Source organism: Geotrypetes seraphini, chromosome 2 (genome assembly GCF_902459505.1).
Source record: "Geotrypetes seraphini chromosome 2, aGeoSer1.1, whole genome shotgun sequence".
NCBI lineage: Eukaryota > Metazoa > Chordata > Amphibia > Gymnophiona > Dermophiidae > Geotrypetes > Geotrypetes seraphini.
In genome coordinates, this window is record NC_047085.1 from 5,476,513 (window position 1) to 5,494,546 (window position 18,034).

General features: G+C 47.9%; 1 protein-coding gene across 8 annotated transcripts in view; it reads right to left on the reverse strand.

Annotated features, from left to right (window-relative positions):
- MAF1 (MAF1 homolog, negative regulator of RNA polymerase III) overlaps nucleotides 1-18,034 on the reverse strand; it is a 113,645-nt gene that overhangs the window by 59,134 nt on the left and 36,477 nt on the right. For all 8 annotated transcript variants that reach the window (XM_033933247.1, XM_033933245.1, XM_033933246.1 and 5 more), the window contains 2 exons: nucleotides 584-712; nucleotides 285-450 (listed from right to left, as the gene is read on the reverse strand). In XM_033933247.1, the coding sequence (XP_033789138.1) occupies nucleotides 285-450; nucleotides 584-712 (295 nt within the window). The remainder of the gene's footprint in view (nucleotides 1-284; nucleotides 451-583; nucleotides 713-18,034) is intronic.

Consider the following 18,034-nt stretch of genomic DNA (forward strand, 5'->3'; position numbering starts at 1 on the left):
AAGCTATGCCTAGCATACTTATGTAACTGTAATTCACCATATTTCTGTATGGGCCTCTTCACTTGAAAATTGCCTAGAATCTACACTAGATAAGTGTGATACAGAAATTCAGATTAGATTTTTATTCTCACACTTGTGGTTGAATGCAGGCAGCTGAAGGACTTTGAAATACTATGCAATTAAGGTCTCAGTTGAACCAACCTCTTAGTGGGTAAGGGAAAGATCGTGCAGATGACAGAGTGAGTAGTGGCATAAGGGGAAGGAAGGTATGGACTATCACTTACCCAGTTCAGGCTGGGTTCCCGACTGAATTCATGGCTCTTGGCAGCACTGAAGTCATAGTCGGGCCGGAAGGACTCATTCAGAGTGGCAATCAGGTAGAAGAGGGTCTTTCTGCTGCACTTGTCACTGAGGGGGCCATCTTCATCCCCACCCTGACTCTTACTGAGCCTATATAGAGAAAGAACGAACAGATCTCTCAGTGGAACCTATTGAAAGAAGGCTAAAGGAAGCCTCTGCTCACTAGATAGTATCTACTAGCAGAAGCTCAAGATCTGGAGAGTAGAGACAGGAAGAGAGCTACCTGCTGGGGCTGATTTCGCTGGTCTGTGGGGGCGAGAGTGCCTCCAGCACATGAGGCTGCCCTTCCTGGCAGAACTGTTTAAACATGTGCTTATTATCACCTGCCATCTTACAGGAGTAACTCTCGATCCTGTGAAGAGACACAGAAACAGGTTAAAGAGAAAGATGAGGCAAAAGGCACTGCACGGCTTTACTGGGCACTGAACACATGACCCCAGTATTCTGGAGCAGTCCATCTCTGAGTGTTATATTCAGAGGTGGGCCTTAATTCAGGGTAGAGATCACATCTTTTGAAAAAGCTCAGCATTTCACACACCTTAGCAATTCTAGGGGCATGGGACAGAAATGAATAGCACAGTTACTTACCATAACAGGTGTTATCCAGAGACAGCAGGCAGATATTCTCACATGTAGGTGACATCATCCACGAAGCCTGTAGCACAGACAGTAAATAGTACAAAGACACTTTAAGAAATCCAAAGCTTAACTGCCTGCTACCATGCATGCGCGAGTGCCTTCCCTCCCGATGCTCGTGATATCCCAGTTCCGTAAACAAGCTAAAAAGCCAACAAGGGGAGGTGGGAGGGATGTGAGAATATCTGCCTGCTGTCTCCGGATAACACCTGTTATGGTAAGTAACTGTGCTTTATCCTCAGACAAGCGGGCAGAATATTCTCACATGTGGGACTCCCTAGCTAAATATAATGGGATGGAGGGAGGGTTGGCCATTAGGAAGAAAATAAATTCTGTAAAATTGCTTGGCCAAAACGAAAGCCTGCGCCCACTGAGATACCAGGGTGCACAGGAATTCTGAGGTGAAGTCTGGCAAAAGGAGTCACATGATCTGTATAGGCCATCATGTGTCTCACTGAGAGTGAAGTGAGGGATGACACTTTGTAACAAAGTTGAATGAGAGCATCCTGACGTTGTTGAGGAAGGAATGCTCCGAGTTGCACAGTGTCCAGTACAGCTCCAATGAACTGTAGAGTCAGAGGGATGTAGCTGGGATTTTGGAAAGTTTATTTCAAACCGCCAACTTTGGAGGAATCAAATAGTCCGTTGGGTTGCTACAATAACCCCCTGAGAATTTAATTCCGATAACGAAGAGACTCCTCCATGTTAACTAGTTATGTAGCCAACGGCGGTCGGCGTCCAACTTCTTAGAGGGACAAGTGGCGTTTAGCCACACGAGATAAGTTACTTGTAAAAGGACGCATTTGAGACATAGAAAGCATCATTCATCTATCATTAATGCATATGCTCTAGTACCTAATTTTAATCAGACTTTACATATAGGTCAATCTTCTTTACCTTCTCCTCCAGGCTTAATTAGCCATGCTTTTAAGATTATTTTTATTGCCCTCCAGTTCTTTTTCCCCTAAATGTATCTCTATCTTTTCTTTAAAGATTGTAGTTCACCCTCCTTCCCTTTTGTACTGGTAAATATTTGTACATATACACTGTATGTTTATTTGTATAAAGTTGTTTTTTGTTTGTCTCCTAATTTTAAACTGTCATATGCATTGAAGTATCTGACATTGTGTGTACAACAAATTTTTAATAAACTTGAAACTTGAATCTTTGATGAGCCAACCGTCCAGGTACGGGAAAACCTGAAGACCATGGCTGCAGAGCTGCTGCTACTACCACCAGGCACTTGGTGAAAACTCTGGGAGATGATGCCAGGCCGAAGGGTAGCACTCTGTATTGAAAATGATGATTTCCCACCTGAAATCTTAGAAATTTGCGAGAGGCTGCATGAATAGGAATGTGAGTGTAAGCCTCTTTGAGATCCAGAGAGCATAACCAATCATTGTGATCTAGGAGATACAAGGATGCTAGAGACAGCATCCAAAATTTTTCTCTGACAAGAAATTTGTTGAGAGCTCTGAGATCCAAGATAGGTCTGAGATCCCCCGTCTTCTTCGGGACAAGGAAATAACGGGAGTAAAATTCCGTGCTCTGCTGTTCCAGTGGAACTGTCTCGATGGCACGGAGAGAGCTTGAGTTTCCTGAAGAAAAAGGGTGGTCTGCGACAGATTGGAAGGAAGATCTGGTGGAACCTGGATGAAGTGAAGAGAGTAACCTTCCTTGGTTGTGAGGACCCAGGGGTCAGATGTAATTAGTTCCCATCGTTGGTAAAAATGATGGAGATGACCACCAATGGGGAGAGGAAAGGAGAGAGGCAGAACGATTGAGATTATGCTCTGCGTTAGTTGGTCAAAAAGACAGAGATCTTGGGTGCAGCAGGAGTCTGAGGTTTACGCTGTTGTTGCTGTTTCTTAGGAGGCGGCCTTAAATAAGGTGCTGCCTTCTGAGGATAATGCCTCTGATAAGATGGAGGAGGCCTAAAACCCTTAGCAGTGGAAGGCTTTGGCCTGACTACGGAGGCAAAAATCTCATGCTCAGATAAGCGCTTTGTAGCTGCCTCAATAGAGTCAAACAACTCATTGCCCTGGCATGGGATGTTGGCCAGTCGATCTTGTAGATTCGGGTCCATATCTATGGTGCAGAGCCAGGCAAGATGGTGCATCACCACCGAAAACGCAGTGACTCTAGAGGACATTTCAAACGCATCATATGCAGCTTGAACCATATGCATGCGAAGTTGACCCAGAGTGTGATGGATGTGTTGAAACTCTGGAAGTCGATGTTGAGGAAGATACTTGAAAAAATTAGGCATGGCATTAACGAAATGCTTCAGATAAGAAGACAAAGTTATAGTTCAAAATTTGGTTTTTCATCATCGAATTTTGATATAGCCGACGGCCAAACTTGTCCATAGTTCTTCCCTCTCGACCAGGAGGGACTGTGGCATAAACTTTGGCAGGATTAGATCTTTTCAAAGAGGATTCAACTAGAAGAAATTGATGTGATAGATGAGACTTCTTAAATCCCTTACAATGAACCATTTTATATCGAGATTCCAGCTTTGCTGGCACAGCAGGAATGGAATATGGTGTATCAAGATTCCTTTTGAAAGTTTGAGAAAGAAGGAAAAATTATAATGCAGCAGATGAATCCAGAGACCAATGGGATAGCACACATCTACCAGCAGGCGGAGATAGAGAAACTGATTAACAGGTGGTCCTATTGGCTGGCATTCCTCCTGTATAGCTCCTTGTCCAAGCATCCGTAACCATCAATAGGCATAGCATGTAAAAAACTTCTTTCCCATAACAAATCTCAAAAGGCAATAATTCAGAATACAACCATCAATAATAACAAACTTCAAAAGTTGGAAAAGAAAAAAACGACAGATAATATCCAGAAAGGGTGGGGCTCTGGATTCATCGGCTGCGTCTAAAGGAAAGAAAATTAACAGGTAAGAACATAATTTTTCCTTCCTTAGCAACAGCAGCAGATGAATCCAGAGACCAATGGGATGTAACAAAGCAATCCTCAATCTGTGTGGGAAGCAAATGCCGCCTCCGCAACAACTGAAGCACTAAACGCATTTACCGCATGCGCCCCCACATCCAACCAGTAATGCTGAGAGAAAGCACTCTCGGAAGACCAAGTAGCCATGAGACAAAACTCCTCCAAGGAAAAAACCTCTGGACCGAGTCCAAGAAATAGCCATCGTTCTGGTGGAATGGTCATGAAGTTCTTTTGCCAACCGCTTCCTTGCCATCAAGCAAACGTAAAAAATATCCTCCTGGATCCATCGAGCGATGGAGGCTTTGGACGCCGCCATACATTTGAGGCATCCCATGAAGAATACAAAAAGGTGATCTAAACAACTAAAAGTCATTAGAAATCTAACTCGCGGAGAACGCTACGCACTTTCAAAAAATGCAGTGAATGAAAGCATGTCTCCCCATTTCTCCTCCCAGGAAGAAGGAAGGAAAAGTGAGAGTGTCATAAATGAAAGAAACATAGAAACATAGAAGATGACGGCAGAAAAGGGCTACAGCCCATCAAGTCTGCCCACTCTGCTTACCCACCCCCTGCTATGCCCTAATGACCCAATTTCCTTATCTTGACCCTCGTAGGGATCCCACATGGGTATCCCATTTATTCTTAAAGTCTGGCATGCTGTCTGCCTCGATCACCTGCACTGGAAACTTGTTCCAATGATCAACCACTCTCTCTGTGAAGAAATACTTTCTGGTGTCGCCATGAAATTTTCCACCCCTGAGTTTGAGCGGGTGCCCTCTTGTGGCCGAGGGTCCCTTGAGAAAGAAAATATCATCTTCCACTTCGACACGTCCCGTGAGGTACTTAAATGTTTCGATCATGTCTCCCCTCTCCCTACGTTCCTCGAGAGTGTAGAGCTGCAATTTGTTCAGTCTCTCTTCGTACGAGAGACCCTTGAGCCCCGAGATCATCCTGGTGGCCGTCCGCTGAACCGATTCAATTCTGCGCACATCTTTACTGTAATGTGGCCTCCAGAATTGCACACAGTAATCCAGATGAAGTCTCACCATGGCCCTGTACAACGGCATTATAACTTCAGGCTTTCGGCTGACGAAACTTCTATTGATTCAATCCAATATCTGCCTTGCCTTAGATGAAGCCTTCTCCACTTGATTGGCAGTTTTCATGTCTGCACTGATGATTACTCCTAAATCTCGTTCTGCTGAAGTCCTAGTTAAAGTTTCTCCGTTCAAGAAGTACGTCCTGCATGGATTTCCGCTTCCGAGGTGCATGACCTTACATTTCTTAGCATTGAAGCCTAGCTGCCAGGTTGAGGACCAACTTTCCAAGGACGACACCTCCTTAGAAAGAAATTGTGGTACCCTCCGATTTTGTAAATCATAAATAGGAATCTCCTCCAAACAAGGCCTGCACTCAGAAAACTGCCGAGCTGAAGCCCTGGCCACAAGAAACCCCGTGTTCAACGGCACAGCCCTTTAGAGTCTCAAAAGACAAGGATGAAATGAAGCCTTTGGTAAACTGCGAAGAAGTACCTTAAGACTGTACTCCGGACAGGGCTTTCTAAGAGGTGTACATTTAGGTACTGAACTACATGAAGCTGAGAAGTATTCGAAGAGCAATATACCTAGCCCTTGTAACAAACTATGAATGGCACTTGAAGCTGAAGGGAATTGAACGCTAAGCCCTTGGCAATACACTTGTGCCAAAAAAGAACTCTGGAAGGGTGCAAATGTTGAGAAGTATCCAAGAAAGGAAAAACCTCCAAAAGGAAGCAGAAGCCAAAGGTGAAGACATCTGTATCGCCTGGATAAGAGAAGAAACAACCTGCTTCGCATAACTCTTACTTGTCAGCCATGACTTTTAAAAATCTAGGTCGCAATACCAAAGTAGTACGAATATCTATGTTGATCAGATCCTAGGTGAGCAAATCCAGAGATACCAGGAAACTCAACAGTCCGGCTGTCGAAAGACTCATCAGATTCGCATAGCAAGGATGGCGCAGCCAATCCAGAGATTCTACAAATACTGTGCCCTGAAAGCGAGTTTGAGATGGCAAATCCAAGCCATCATCAGCCAGGGGAAAACACTGAAAAAAGAGAAACCAGAGGCGAGAAAGAAGCCACGCTGCTACCCCCTCTGACTCCCACTCTCTGTGCCTGCCGAAGAAGCTAGGAAGCTTAGAATTTTGAGACGAGGCCATGAGGTCTAGTTCCAGGAGATCTCACTTCCATAAAAAGAGCTGGAACGCCAGAGTCAAAATTCTTAATATCCAGGATGTAGAAGATTTCACTAGTACTAACATTTACACTTTCTAGAGCATACACAGCGCTGTACACTGTAACATACAATAAATGGGCCAGGCACAGATTTCGCGGAGAGAAAGCATATCCAAACTCTTTTCCTGACCCATAAAATGATCTGCCAACAGAAGAGAAAGATGAGGGTTCACCCATCGAAATAGAACCACAACTTTACCTGTCAACTGAGTACATCACCTACTGCCCAGGTTGTAGAGAAAACCCCCCATCATAATACTGACTGAAAAGACCTTCAGCGTCATTCCGGAAGAATGGTCTGAAGCTCCAGAAACGGTAGCCTGACCATGCTCCAGAGTAGAAGAATGAACAACTACTGAGTCGCCTCTTAAGACCAGACTCCTGGAGCTGAGGATGGAAGGCACCGATCCCCCCAACCTGTCAGCCCGGGATTATTGGTGGCCATGAGCTAGTCTAGCAAAGACCGAGATATGCCTTTGAAAAGAGAAATCTCGCTGAGCCACTAAATTATACAGAGCGATGCTTGAGGAGCCTACCAAGTAATTGGAGCCCTGAGATACCGGGAACCACCAGAACAAAAGCAACTGCTGTAGCGTTATAATGGGAAAGCAAGCCGAAGTTCCCAGTGAAGTCAGCAATATGGATCCTAGAACCTGTACAGAATCCCATACTCTTGGTCATGGTGACCGAAGAAGAATGCGACCCATCGCTCTAGTCTCTGGGAAGAAACACATTTCTCTCCTATATGAATAAAAACATCTCCCCGATATACCTATAAATAGTACAGGAGAAATGAGCGCTGTGCAAATTCGAAGATTCACGCCCAAAGAACTGAGGAAAATAAACCACCCTTTTCGTGTCAGTCAAATGGTCTGACTGGAAGAAGTCCGAATCAAGCAATCAGTTAAGAAGAAATTAGGTGAATCGCCTGATAGCGCCAAAACGATACCACTGCCCATATTTTCTAAAATGTTCGTGAAGCCTTGGGTAGGTGAAATGGCATGTGCCAAAACCGAAAGTGCTGCTCCAAGAGAGGCAAGCAAACCTAGTGCAGATTCGGAGTCCATAGTGAAAATGTAAATATTCTCCCAGTTTTTCTGTAGAAATGTGTAACCCCGAGAAACTAATTCAGCAGAATGGGATCCAGCCTGCCCAATGCCCCCGACTTGGGCACCATGCAGTAAGTGGAACAATGTCCCTTAGTACCTGAAGAACTACAAAAACTGCCCTGAGGATCAGTAACACTTAAAAGGGAAACACAAAACAGAGACTCCAAGAACGAACCGGAAACCTGAGGAGGATGCAAAGTTGCAAGCACCCTGAAAAATGTTCACAGCCCCCTGACCTGACATTATAGCATCTTCTCCCTCATGAGAAAGCCTGAAGAGTCATTGGAAGAAGTCAAGAACCCCTCAGAATGAAGTGCAGAAAGTCAGGGAACGGCAGGATGAGAACTGTAAGATCTGTAAGAAGAAAGAAATTTTCCTAGGAAAAATCAAGTTTCGCAATGTTAAAAGGAGTATACTGGAACCATGAAAAGAGTACTAACTCCATGCAACATGAGCGAAATACGTATGTCCTTTAAAGTGAATACGTACTAGACGCAATCAAGATGCTGCATCTACCGCCCCGTGGAAAACAACAGCATCCTAACAGGTATCAGACAAAGCTCACATCGCTAATGAGAGCTTCAGGGATGAGGATAACCGCCACATAGCACGCGCTCCTCCGTGGCTTTGATAGTCTGTTTAAGTCTAGCCAATGGTAGATTTGATCGAGTTTCTCATTGATCGCTATAATATCAGAAGTTTTGTTAGCGTCTAATGGATGTAAAAGCTGGATGTCGTCAGCGTAGGCAAAGACCTGGAAACCCACAGATTGGCATAAAGTAAGCAGAGGGGCAAGAAAAATATTAAATAATAAAGGGGAAAGGATAGACCCTTGAAGGACACCATATGTAGACTGTGAAGATTTGGATATTGAATCTTTAAAAGAAACAGAGGAAGTACGATTTGTAAAATATGATACAAACCAAGAAAGTACTTGGTCTGTAATACCTATGGATTGGAGTCTATCCAGAAGAAGTTGGTGGTCGATCATGTCGAAGGCTGCTGAGAGATCAATGGAAATCAATAGAACTGACTGGTGGTGATCTAGAAAATATTGGATGGAAGTTGTCATACCAATCAAAGAATGTTCAGTACTATGGTGATGTCTAAAACCGGTTATGTGGGTCAGTGAAGGAGATCGCATGTTGACACCGGCACCGGCTACACTTCTTGAACCCTGTGACTGGCCAGGACATGGAATGAAACATGGCCGCGGCTAAATCAAAGCCCACAGGCTGAGGCTACGGAGTAGGCCCCGCCGTGACACGATCGAAAAAAACAAACAAAACTTTAAAAAAATAAAAAAAACCAAACGCGCAGATAAACACAGTGACCCTGTAAAGAAAATTCGAGCTGTGGTGAGAGAAGGCACGAGTAGAACTAACTCTCGTGCAGAGCCTTGAAACGAGGGCTTCTCAGCTCCGCGGAAAACAGAACTGAGGAGATGCTGAGGAGACGCGTCCTCAACGTCAGGCGGGAAGGCACTCGCAAACTTTCTAAAAGTTCTTCAAGCAAGTCTGCTTGTGAAGCTGTCCGCATCAGGGTTCCATGGTTGACGTCACCCATATGTGAGAATATGCTGCCTGCTTGTCCTGGGATAATATCATTTACATGCTGATTTGTACTGTTTAAATGAGAGAGCTGGCTAATAAGACTACCAGAAGGGAGGAAAACTCTCTCTGGCCCGAAAGAATGTAAGGGAAAGGCGACTCCAGGTGTTCACTGGAATTTTGGTGGACCTGGATGATTTCTGATGAGCTACCTCCTCACCCTGACTGTGTAGAGCAGGGATCTCAAAGTCCCTCCTTGAGGGCTGCAATCCAGTCGGGTTTTCAAGATTTCCCCAATGAATATGCATGAGATCTATGTGCATGCACTGCTTTCAATGCATATTCAATGGGGAAATCCTGAAAACCCGACTGGATTGCGGCCCTCGAAGCGGGACTTTGAGATCCCTGGTGTAGAGGGACCCTAACTAGGACTCTATAGCTGGTAAGCCTGAGGATTTTGGAGACTTCTGGTTCAAAGCAGGTAACATCATCATCAAATCAAAAATCTTAAATAACATATAAAAATTAACAAGCTGTGCTTACAAACTTGGTTAAAAAAAAGTGCATTTCCAGCTTCTAAATTCCATAGAAGTCAAAATAAAACTAATGTTCAAAGGGTGAATCTCTTCATAAAGGTGGTTAACAAATTCCAATAAATAAAAGTAAAGAATTCCAGAAACTAAATGCACCATAAAGCACAGTTACTTACCGTAACAGGTGTTATCCAGGGACAGCAGGCATATATTCTCACATGTGGGTGACGTCATCTACGGAGCCCCAGCGCGGACAGCTTTTCAAGCAAACTTGATTGAAGTTTCAAGTTTGCTACACTGCACCACGCATGTGCATGCCTTCTTGCCCACTAGAGGGCGCATCCCCACCTCGTGGTCCTCAGTTCCATAACCAGCAAAGAAGCCATCCCCGGGGAGGTGGGCGGGTTGTGAGAATATATGCCTGCTGTCCCTGGATAACACCTGTTACGGTAAGTAACTGTGCTTTATCCCAGGACAAGCAGGCATGATATTCTCACATGTGGGTGACCTCCAAGCCAACCAAAAAAGGGCAGGTGGGAGGATGGCAATTTAGGAAAACAGATTACGTAACACCGACTGGCCAAACCGGCCGTCGCTTCTGGACAAAGTGTCCAGACAGTAGTGGGAGGTGAACGTATGAACCGAAGACCAAGTGGCAGCTTTACAAATGTCCTCCACAGGAGTAGACCAGAGGAAAGCAACAGAAGCTGCCATAGCCCGGACCTTATGCCCCGTGACTCGACCATGGAGCGTGAGACCAGCCTGAGCGTAGCAAAAAGAAATATAAGCAGCTAGCCAGTTGGACAAGGTGCGCTTGGAAACCGGATGTCCCAACCGATTAGGATCAAAGGACAAAAACAATTGAGGAACCTTCCGATGAGACTTGGTACGTTGGAGATAAAAGGCCAACGCCCTCTTACAGTCAAGCGTATGAAGCGCCGCCTCACCAGGATGAGAGTGGGGCTTCGGGAAAAACACCGGAAGAACAATAGACTGATTGAGGTGGAAATCAGACACTACCTTAGGCAAAAATTTAGGATGGGTGCGAAGAACCACCTTGTCATGATGAAACACCGTAAAAGGTGGATCCGCCACCAAAACCTGCAGCTCACTAATCCGACGAGCAGACGTGAGCGCAAGCAAAAAGACCACCTTCCAAGTGTGAAACTTAAGGTGAGATTTGTCAACAGGTTCAAAGGGAGGCTTCATGAGTTGAGCTAAGACCACATTAAGATCCCAAACTACAGGAGGAGGTTTCAGAGGAGGGTGAACATTCACGAGACCCCTCATGAAACGAGTCACCAGAGGGTGAAGCGAGAGAGATCGACCCTCGAGATGCCGATGGAATGCCGCAATGGCACTGAGATGCACCCGAATGGAAGTCGTCTTCAGTCCAGACTTAGACAGATGCAGCAAATATTCCAACACCGAAGACACTGGAACTGAACTCGGGTCCAGATGGTTAGAGGAACACCAGGATGAAAATCTGGTCCACTTCTGGGAATAACAAAGCCTAGTCGAGACTTTGCGCGAGGCTTCCAAAATCTCCCTCACCGACTGAGAAACAGGGATCGAAGTTAAGGGGAAAGGAACCAAGCGGTCAGATGCAAAGACCGCAGATTGGGATGCAACAGCGAACCCCGACTCTGAGACAGCAGAGAGGGAAAAACAGGCAGAAGCAGAGGGTCCCTGACACTGAGTTGAAGGAGCAGGGAGAACCAGTGCTGTCTGGGCCAATGAGGCGCAATGAGAATCATAGTGGCTCTGGTCGATTTGAGATGCATCAACGTTCTCAAGATTAGAGGAAAAGGAGGGAACGCATAAAGGAACCTCCCTCCCCAGTCGAGAAGAAAGGCGTCGGCCTTGAGACGATCCGGGGAGTACATCCGAGAACAAAAGAGGGGCAGTTTGCGAGTCTCCGGGGAGGCAAACAGATCCACCTGAGGAGTCCCCCAGCGGTCGAAGACCTCGCGCAGAACCCGGGAGTTCAACGACCACTCGTGCGGCTGGAGAAGACGACTGAGTTTGTCTGCCAGACAGTTCCTCTCTCCCTGAATGTAAACCGCCCGTAGGAAGATGTTCTGGGAGACCGCCCATTCCCAAAGGCGCAGGGCTTCCTGGCACAGGGCCCAAGAACCCGTTCCCCCTTGCTTGTTCACATAATACATTGCCACCTGGTTGTCCGTCCGCACGAGAACTACCTGGTCGCGGAGCAGGTGGCAGAACGCTCGAGCCGCCAGGAAAATGGCACGAAGCTCCAACACATTGATGTGACAAAGACGGTCCTCTGCTGACCATAGACCCTGGGTCCGCAGACCGACGACATGAGCCCCCCACGCGTACTCCGAGGAATCCGTCGTGAGGACTTTGCGATGCGGAGGGACGAGAAAGATGGGCCTCAGCGAAACTTGTCGACTCAATCGAAGCAGGGCCTCCAACCGAGGAGGGGGGAGGAAGGACCGGAGGCGAACCGTGTCGAGCACGGCTCCGATAAACTGCAGGGATTGAGTCGGATCCAAATGAGACTTGGGGAAGTTCACTTCGAACCCCAGACGTTGAAGGAAGATGATAGTCTGTTGGGTCGCTGAGATAACCCCCTCCCTGGTAGGGGCCTTGATCAGCCAATCGTCCAGGTAGGGAAAGACTTGCAGCCCCCGAGATCTCAGGGCTGCCGCGACCACCACCATACACTTTGTGAAGACTCGAGGGGACGAAGCCAGACCAAAGGGGAGGACTCGATACTGAAGGTGCCAATCCCCCACCTGGAACCGTAAAAACTTGCGGAAAGCGGGATGCACCGGAACATGAGTATAGGCTTCCTTCAAGTCCAGGGAGCACATCCAATCCTCTTCCTCCAACAGAGGGTACAGAACCGGAAGAGACAGCATACGGAACTTCTCCCGGACCAGGAATTTGTTGATCTTCCGGAGGTCCAAAATGGGACGCAAGTCCCCTGTCTTCTTTGGGACTAAAAAGTAACGGGAGTAAAACCCCCGTCCCCGTTGTTCTGGGGGTACCGGTTCCACCGCCCGTAGGCTCAACAAGGCCCTGGCCTCCAAAAGGAGAAGGAGAAGTTGGTTCCGGTTGCACGGACAAGTTCCGGGTGATCGGTCCGGCGGCGTGGCTGAGAAATTGAGCGAGTAGCCCTCGGAGACGATCCGGAGTACCCATGCGTCGGATGTAATCTCGGTCCAAGCCACATAAAAGGACCTGAGTCGACCCCGATTAGAAGGGGGTCGGGCGATATTGCGGAGGGGGCCCGCCCCCATCCGCCCAGTCCGTCAAAAGGACAGGGCCGGCTTGGACGCTCCCTGCGCTGGAGGTTTCAGTTGTCCCCCTCTACCCTGTTGGGGCGGGCGCCGAGCCGGAGGTCTAGAAAAGGCCGGCGTAGACTTCTGCGGGTATCTTCTCGGGGGCGGCCGGAATGATTTTTGCGGCGGGGGCCGAGGTTTCGTCCGGACCAAAGAGGCCAAGGAGCGCTCCTGCTCTGACAAACGTTTGGTCGCCGCCTCCAGGGATTCATCGAATAATTCCGAACCCACGCACGGTAAATTGGCCAGGCGTTCCTGTAGGTTAGGATCCATATCGAGGGTACGGAGCCACGCCAGGCGGCGCATAGCCACTGCAAAGGCCGACACCCTCGAAGCGAGCTCAAACGCGTCATACACCGCGTGGAACAGGTAGAGCCGCAATTGAGACAAGTTGGACATGAAGGTGGTAAACCCCTCTCTATGGGAATCAGGCATGACCTCCCGATACTGAGGCAAATCCTTCACCATGTTACGCAGATAGGATGAGAACGTAAAGGCGTAATTGAGTACCCTGGTCGCCATGAGGGAATTAGAATAGAGGCGACGACCAAACTTGTCCAGAGTGCGACCCTCCCTACCGGGCGGGACCGCCGCCGAGACTCTGGAGGGCTGCGTTTTTTTAAGCGCCGACTCCACGAGCAACGACTAGTGTGAGAGTTGCGGTTTATCGAACCCCTTAGATGGAATGGTCCGGTACTTGGACTCCATCTTAGAAGACACCGCAGTGACTGTAAGAGGGGAGTCCAAGTTTCTGAGGAAGGTTTGTTGTAATACCTTATTCAAAGGAAGGCGAGGAGTTTCCCTCGGGGGAGTGGGAAGGTCCTGTTCCTCGAGGAACTCCTTAGTATATTGAGACCTTGCCATTAAGTCGAGACCCAAAGCTCGTGCCATATCGTGCACGAACCTGGAGAAGGAGGATGTCCTGGCGGGCGGCGAGGGAGTTCGTGACCTCCCCGCCGAACAGAAGGGGGAAGCCTCGCGGGAATACCGCGGTTCCCTGCCAGACCCCGATCCCCAAGAGGCCACATCTAGCGACCTCGAAGGGGTCGGGGAGCGCCTACGCCCCGAAGAGCCCTTGGGGGAAGCCCCCGGGGTCCGAAGCACCGAGGCGCGCCCCATCCGTCTCGGTGAGGAGTCTTTCGAACCCCCTCTCGCGGGGGACCGAAATAATTGAGGGTTGTCGAGGCGGAGCTCCGAGACCCGCAACGTCTCGCCCCCGAGCGGCGAAGAGCGACCACGTCGTCGAGGAGAACCCCGAGCACGTTTGGGCTTCCTCGGACGACGCCTCGCCCGAGGCCGGCCCGAGGGCAAAGAGCCCCGTGAGGACCTCGAGGAAGAGGACGACGATATTCTCCTCACCCGGCGCACCTTGTCTCGAGGTCTAACGCTCCTCTCAGGTTGGGTCCCCGAGGTCGAGGTCAAGGTCGGAGTCGAGGTCGGGGCCGTCCTAGTACCCGAAGTCGAGGGTACCGAAACCGAGGCCGGGACTGTCGAGGCCGGTGCAGTCGAGGCCAAAGCCTGCTGCAACTGCTCGATGGCTCCGGACAGCTCCGAGGTAATCAAGGCTCGGAGCAAGTCTTGGAAAGCCGGGATCCCCATCATGGCCGGTAGATCCGAGGCCGGGGGGTGCTCCCTGGAGGGCGACCTCGGTCTCGAGTATTCCCTCGGGGCACTAGGTTTGGCTACCTTGGCCTGGGCCGAGGACGACCCACCCGCTGTCGAGGAGCCCGAGGATGGCTTCTTCATCGATCCTGGGGCTGAGGACGGAAGCGGGGACTTACCCGAGGCAGGCTTGGTCGGAGCAGCAGGCTTCGATGAAGTCGAGGGACGCGGCGAGGTCGAGGATCCCGAGGCCGAGGTCAAGGCCGGGGCCGAAGCCGAGGCCGACGTCGAGGCCTTCCCCGCCGCGGAGTCGACCGCGAAAAGCTCCGCCATCCTGGCACGGTGTTGGCGGAGCGCTCTGGCCTGGAAAGTCGAGCACCTGTCACAAGAGTCTGTCGGATGCTCGGGCCCTAAACAGAGCAAGCACCACCGGTGAGGATCGGTAATAGAGAGCAACCGATCACACCGGGTGCACTTCTTAAAACCCGTCAAGGGACGGGACATGAAAGCCAAAAAGGCCGGAAACCAACAACGGCACGCGGCCGCGGCTCACGGGGGCCCCCGGAGCCGAACCGAAAAAATAAAAGTCGTATAATTAATGTTTTGTTTTTTTTTTTAAACAAAAAGCGAAGTAATTAAAGCACAGCGACCGAGCGAAAACACCCAGACGCGGTGACAGAAGGCAAAGCTATCAGAGCTCAATTTCCACAGGGCTTCTGGCTCCGCGGAAAAAACTGAACTGAGGACCACGAGGTGGGGATGCGCCCTCTAGTGGGCAAGAAGGCATGCACATGCGTGGTGCAGTGTAGCAAACTTGAAACTTCAATCAAGTTTGCTTGAAAAGCTGTCCGCACTGGGGCTCCGTAGATGACGTCACCCACATGTGAGAATATCATGCCTGCTTGTCCTGGGATAACCAAAACACCTTTCATGAGCAGATTTAAACTTTACTCCCTTCACTGATGGAAATGACAAAATTAAATGTTCACTGTTTCTGTCACAGAAAATGACAGGGACAAAGTCTGTATGCGTCCCCCACCCTGTTCCAGCAAGCTCAGTCTGACCCCCCATCCGCACAAGCTTTAAACAGTTATGATTTTATATTTAAATCACAAACAATGATACAGAACAAATAAACAAAGTCCCCCCCTTCAAACATACCCTCCACTATCGGGAAAACTGAACAAGCTAAAGTACTATAGAATACTACATAGAAAAATTCATGCTAACAGAATACCTCAGGTCTTACACACACAGAACACAAAAGCCAAATACAAAATGGCTGACCAAAAAAACAACAATAACTTAAGTTAAACCAAAATCCCAAGAAGCCACATCTTACATGTGTCTTAATAGCAGACTATGGACTTTTCCTCCAGGAACCTGCCTACACTTTTTTTTAAAACTAGCTACATTAACCGCTCTTACCATATCCTCTGGCAACCAAGTTTTTCTTTGCATCACCAAATTTAAATGAAGATGTTACATCAATTGTTGTAAATGATACAACTTATAGCATTCAGTCGACCATAAAGATACTTGGAGTAATTTTAGATTGTACTCTTACAATGAAAAATCAGGTTGGCTTGTTCGTTCGAAAGGGCTTTTATACTTTGTGGAAACTACGAACTATTAGAGCATATTTTGATGTTAATTCCTTTCGATTGCTGGTTCAATCACTCATCCTTAGTCAGTTAGACTATTGCAACATTGTTCATCTTGTTGGTACCCAGAAAAACCTCCATAGACTGCACATAATTTAGAATGTAGCAGTCAGACTGATTTTCAACTTGAGGAAGTTTGACCACATTACTGATTCTTATCGTCAACTGCACTGGCTTCCAGTTGAGGCGCGGGTTAAGTTTAAGCTCGGTTGCATTTGCTTTAAGGCCCTAACAGGTTTAATTCCTGAGTTTCTCATGGAATCTTATTATTACAAGTTCTAAACAGCTTAGAAAATCGCATCCACTGTCTTCATTCCCCTCAGTTAAGGGATGTAAATACAAGAAATTTCAGGAACGACTGCTATTTTTTTCAGGCAGCCTCTTAGATTAGGGATTTAATTCATATATTTACATTTCCAATTTCATAGCAACAATTTTGTTGTGCCTTAAAAACATATCTTTTTAGGGAATCTTTTGGAAGTTAGAATCTGGATCCTTATTCATTTGTATTACTAATTTTTGTGAACCGCATAAAACTTAATGGTATTTGCGGTATACAAGTGAGTTTTATGTTGTTATTCCAGAGCTTAACTATTCTCAGAGTGAAAAATATTTCCCCCTATTAGTTTTAAAAGTATTTCCCTGTAACTTGGATTGTCCCTAATCTTTGTAATTTTGGATGGAGGAAAAAAAAAAAATCCATTTGTACCTGTTCTACTCCACTCAGGATTTTGTAGACTTCAATCATATCTCCCCTCAGCTGTCTCTTCCAAGCTGAAGAGCACAAACCTCTTTAATCTTTCCTCATACGAGAGGCATTCCATCCCCTTTATCATCTTGGTCACTATTCTAATTCTGCTATACGAATGCGAATGCAGAATACGGCTGTTTGCCTGATATTTGGGATGAAGAAAAGCGATCATATCAGTCCTTATTACCGATTACACTGGTTACCAGTGGAAGCACGAGTACCGTATTTTCACTCATATACCGTGCACCCGTGTAAAACGCGCACACGGGTATAGCGCGCGGGGAACAGAAATTTATGTAATCAAATTTTAATATAGCGCGCATACGCGTATACCGCGCATGCTAAAACCTCCTCCCGCCTACTCCGAACCGGCATCCTCCCCCCCGCGTCCCCCCCCCCTCCCCCTCTGATCCAAGATAATCTGATCCGGCATTCCCCCTGCGAACCGGCATCCTCCACCCCCCCTCCCCCGCAATCCTACATCCCCCCAGCACCGCAAAGACAACTCTTACCCGATTGGGCACCGGCACCAGCACCAATGCACAGCATGTGTCAGTGCCAGTGCTCGAAGATCCTCCCTCGTTGGGTTGGGCTGGGCTGGGCGGTGCGAGAGAGATCCTCCTTCTTCCTGTGCCGGGCTGGACTAGGCTTTGAGCATTTGCACCTGCTCAAAGTCTTCTGGTCTCACTCTCTCCGAGATAATCTCGGAGAGAGCGAGACCAAAAGGCTTTGAGCATGCGCAGCCCAACCCAACAAGGGAGGATCTTCAGGCACTGGCACATCCTGTGCATTGGTGCCGGTGCCCAATCGGGTAAGAGTTGTCTTTGCGGTGCTGGGAGGGGATGTAGGATCGCGGGAGAGGGGGTGTGACGCGAGCGGGGAGGGGGGGTAGGATGCTGGTTCGCAGGGGGAATGCCAGATCAGAATGAAAAAAAAATTTTGTACAACGCGCTCAAATGTATAACGCGCATGGTTATGCACGCTTTGTAAAATCGTGTATAACGCGCGCGTTATATGCGTGAAAATACGGTAATGTTCAAATTTTCATGCCTTTGTTTCAAGGTGGTTTGGGGATTGGCCCTACCTATCTGTTATCTCATTCCGTGCTATATAACCCCGTGAGGGTAACCAGGAATTGTAACTTATTTGCATACCCGAAAATTTTAGGCTGTAAAGTTAGGTCTTTCTTAGACAGATTGCTTGCACTTCAAGCAAGAAAAACAACAATCTTGGTTGGGTAATTATATTAGCAGAGCCATGTTGTCGTATGGCGCC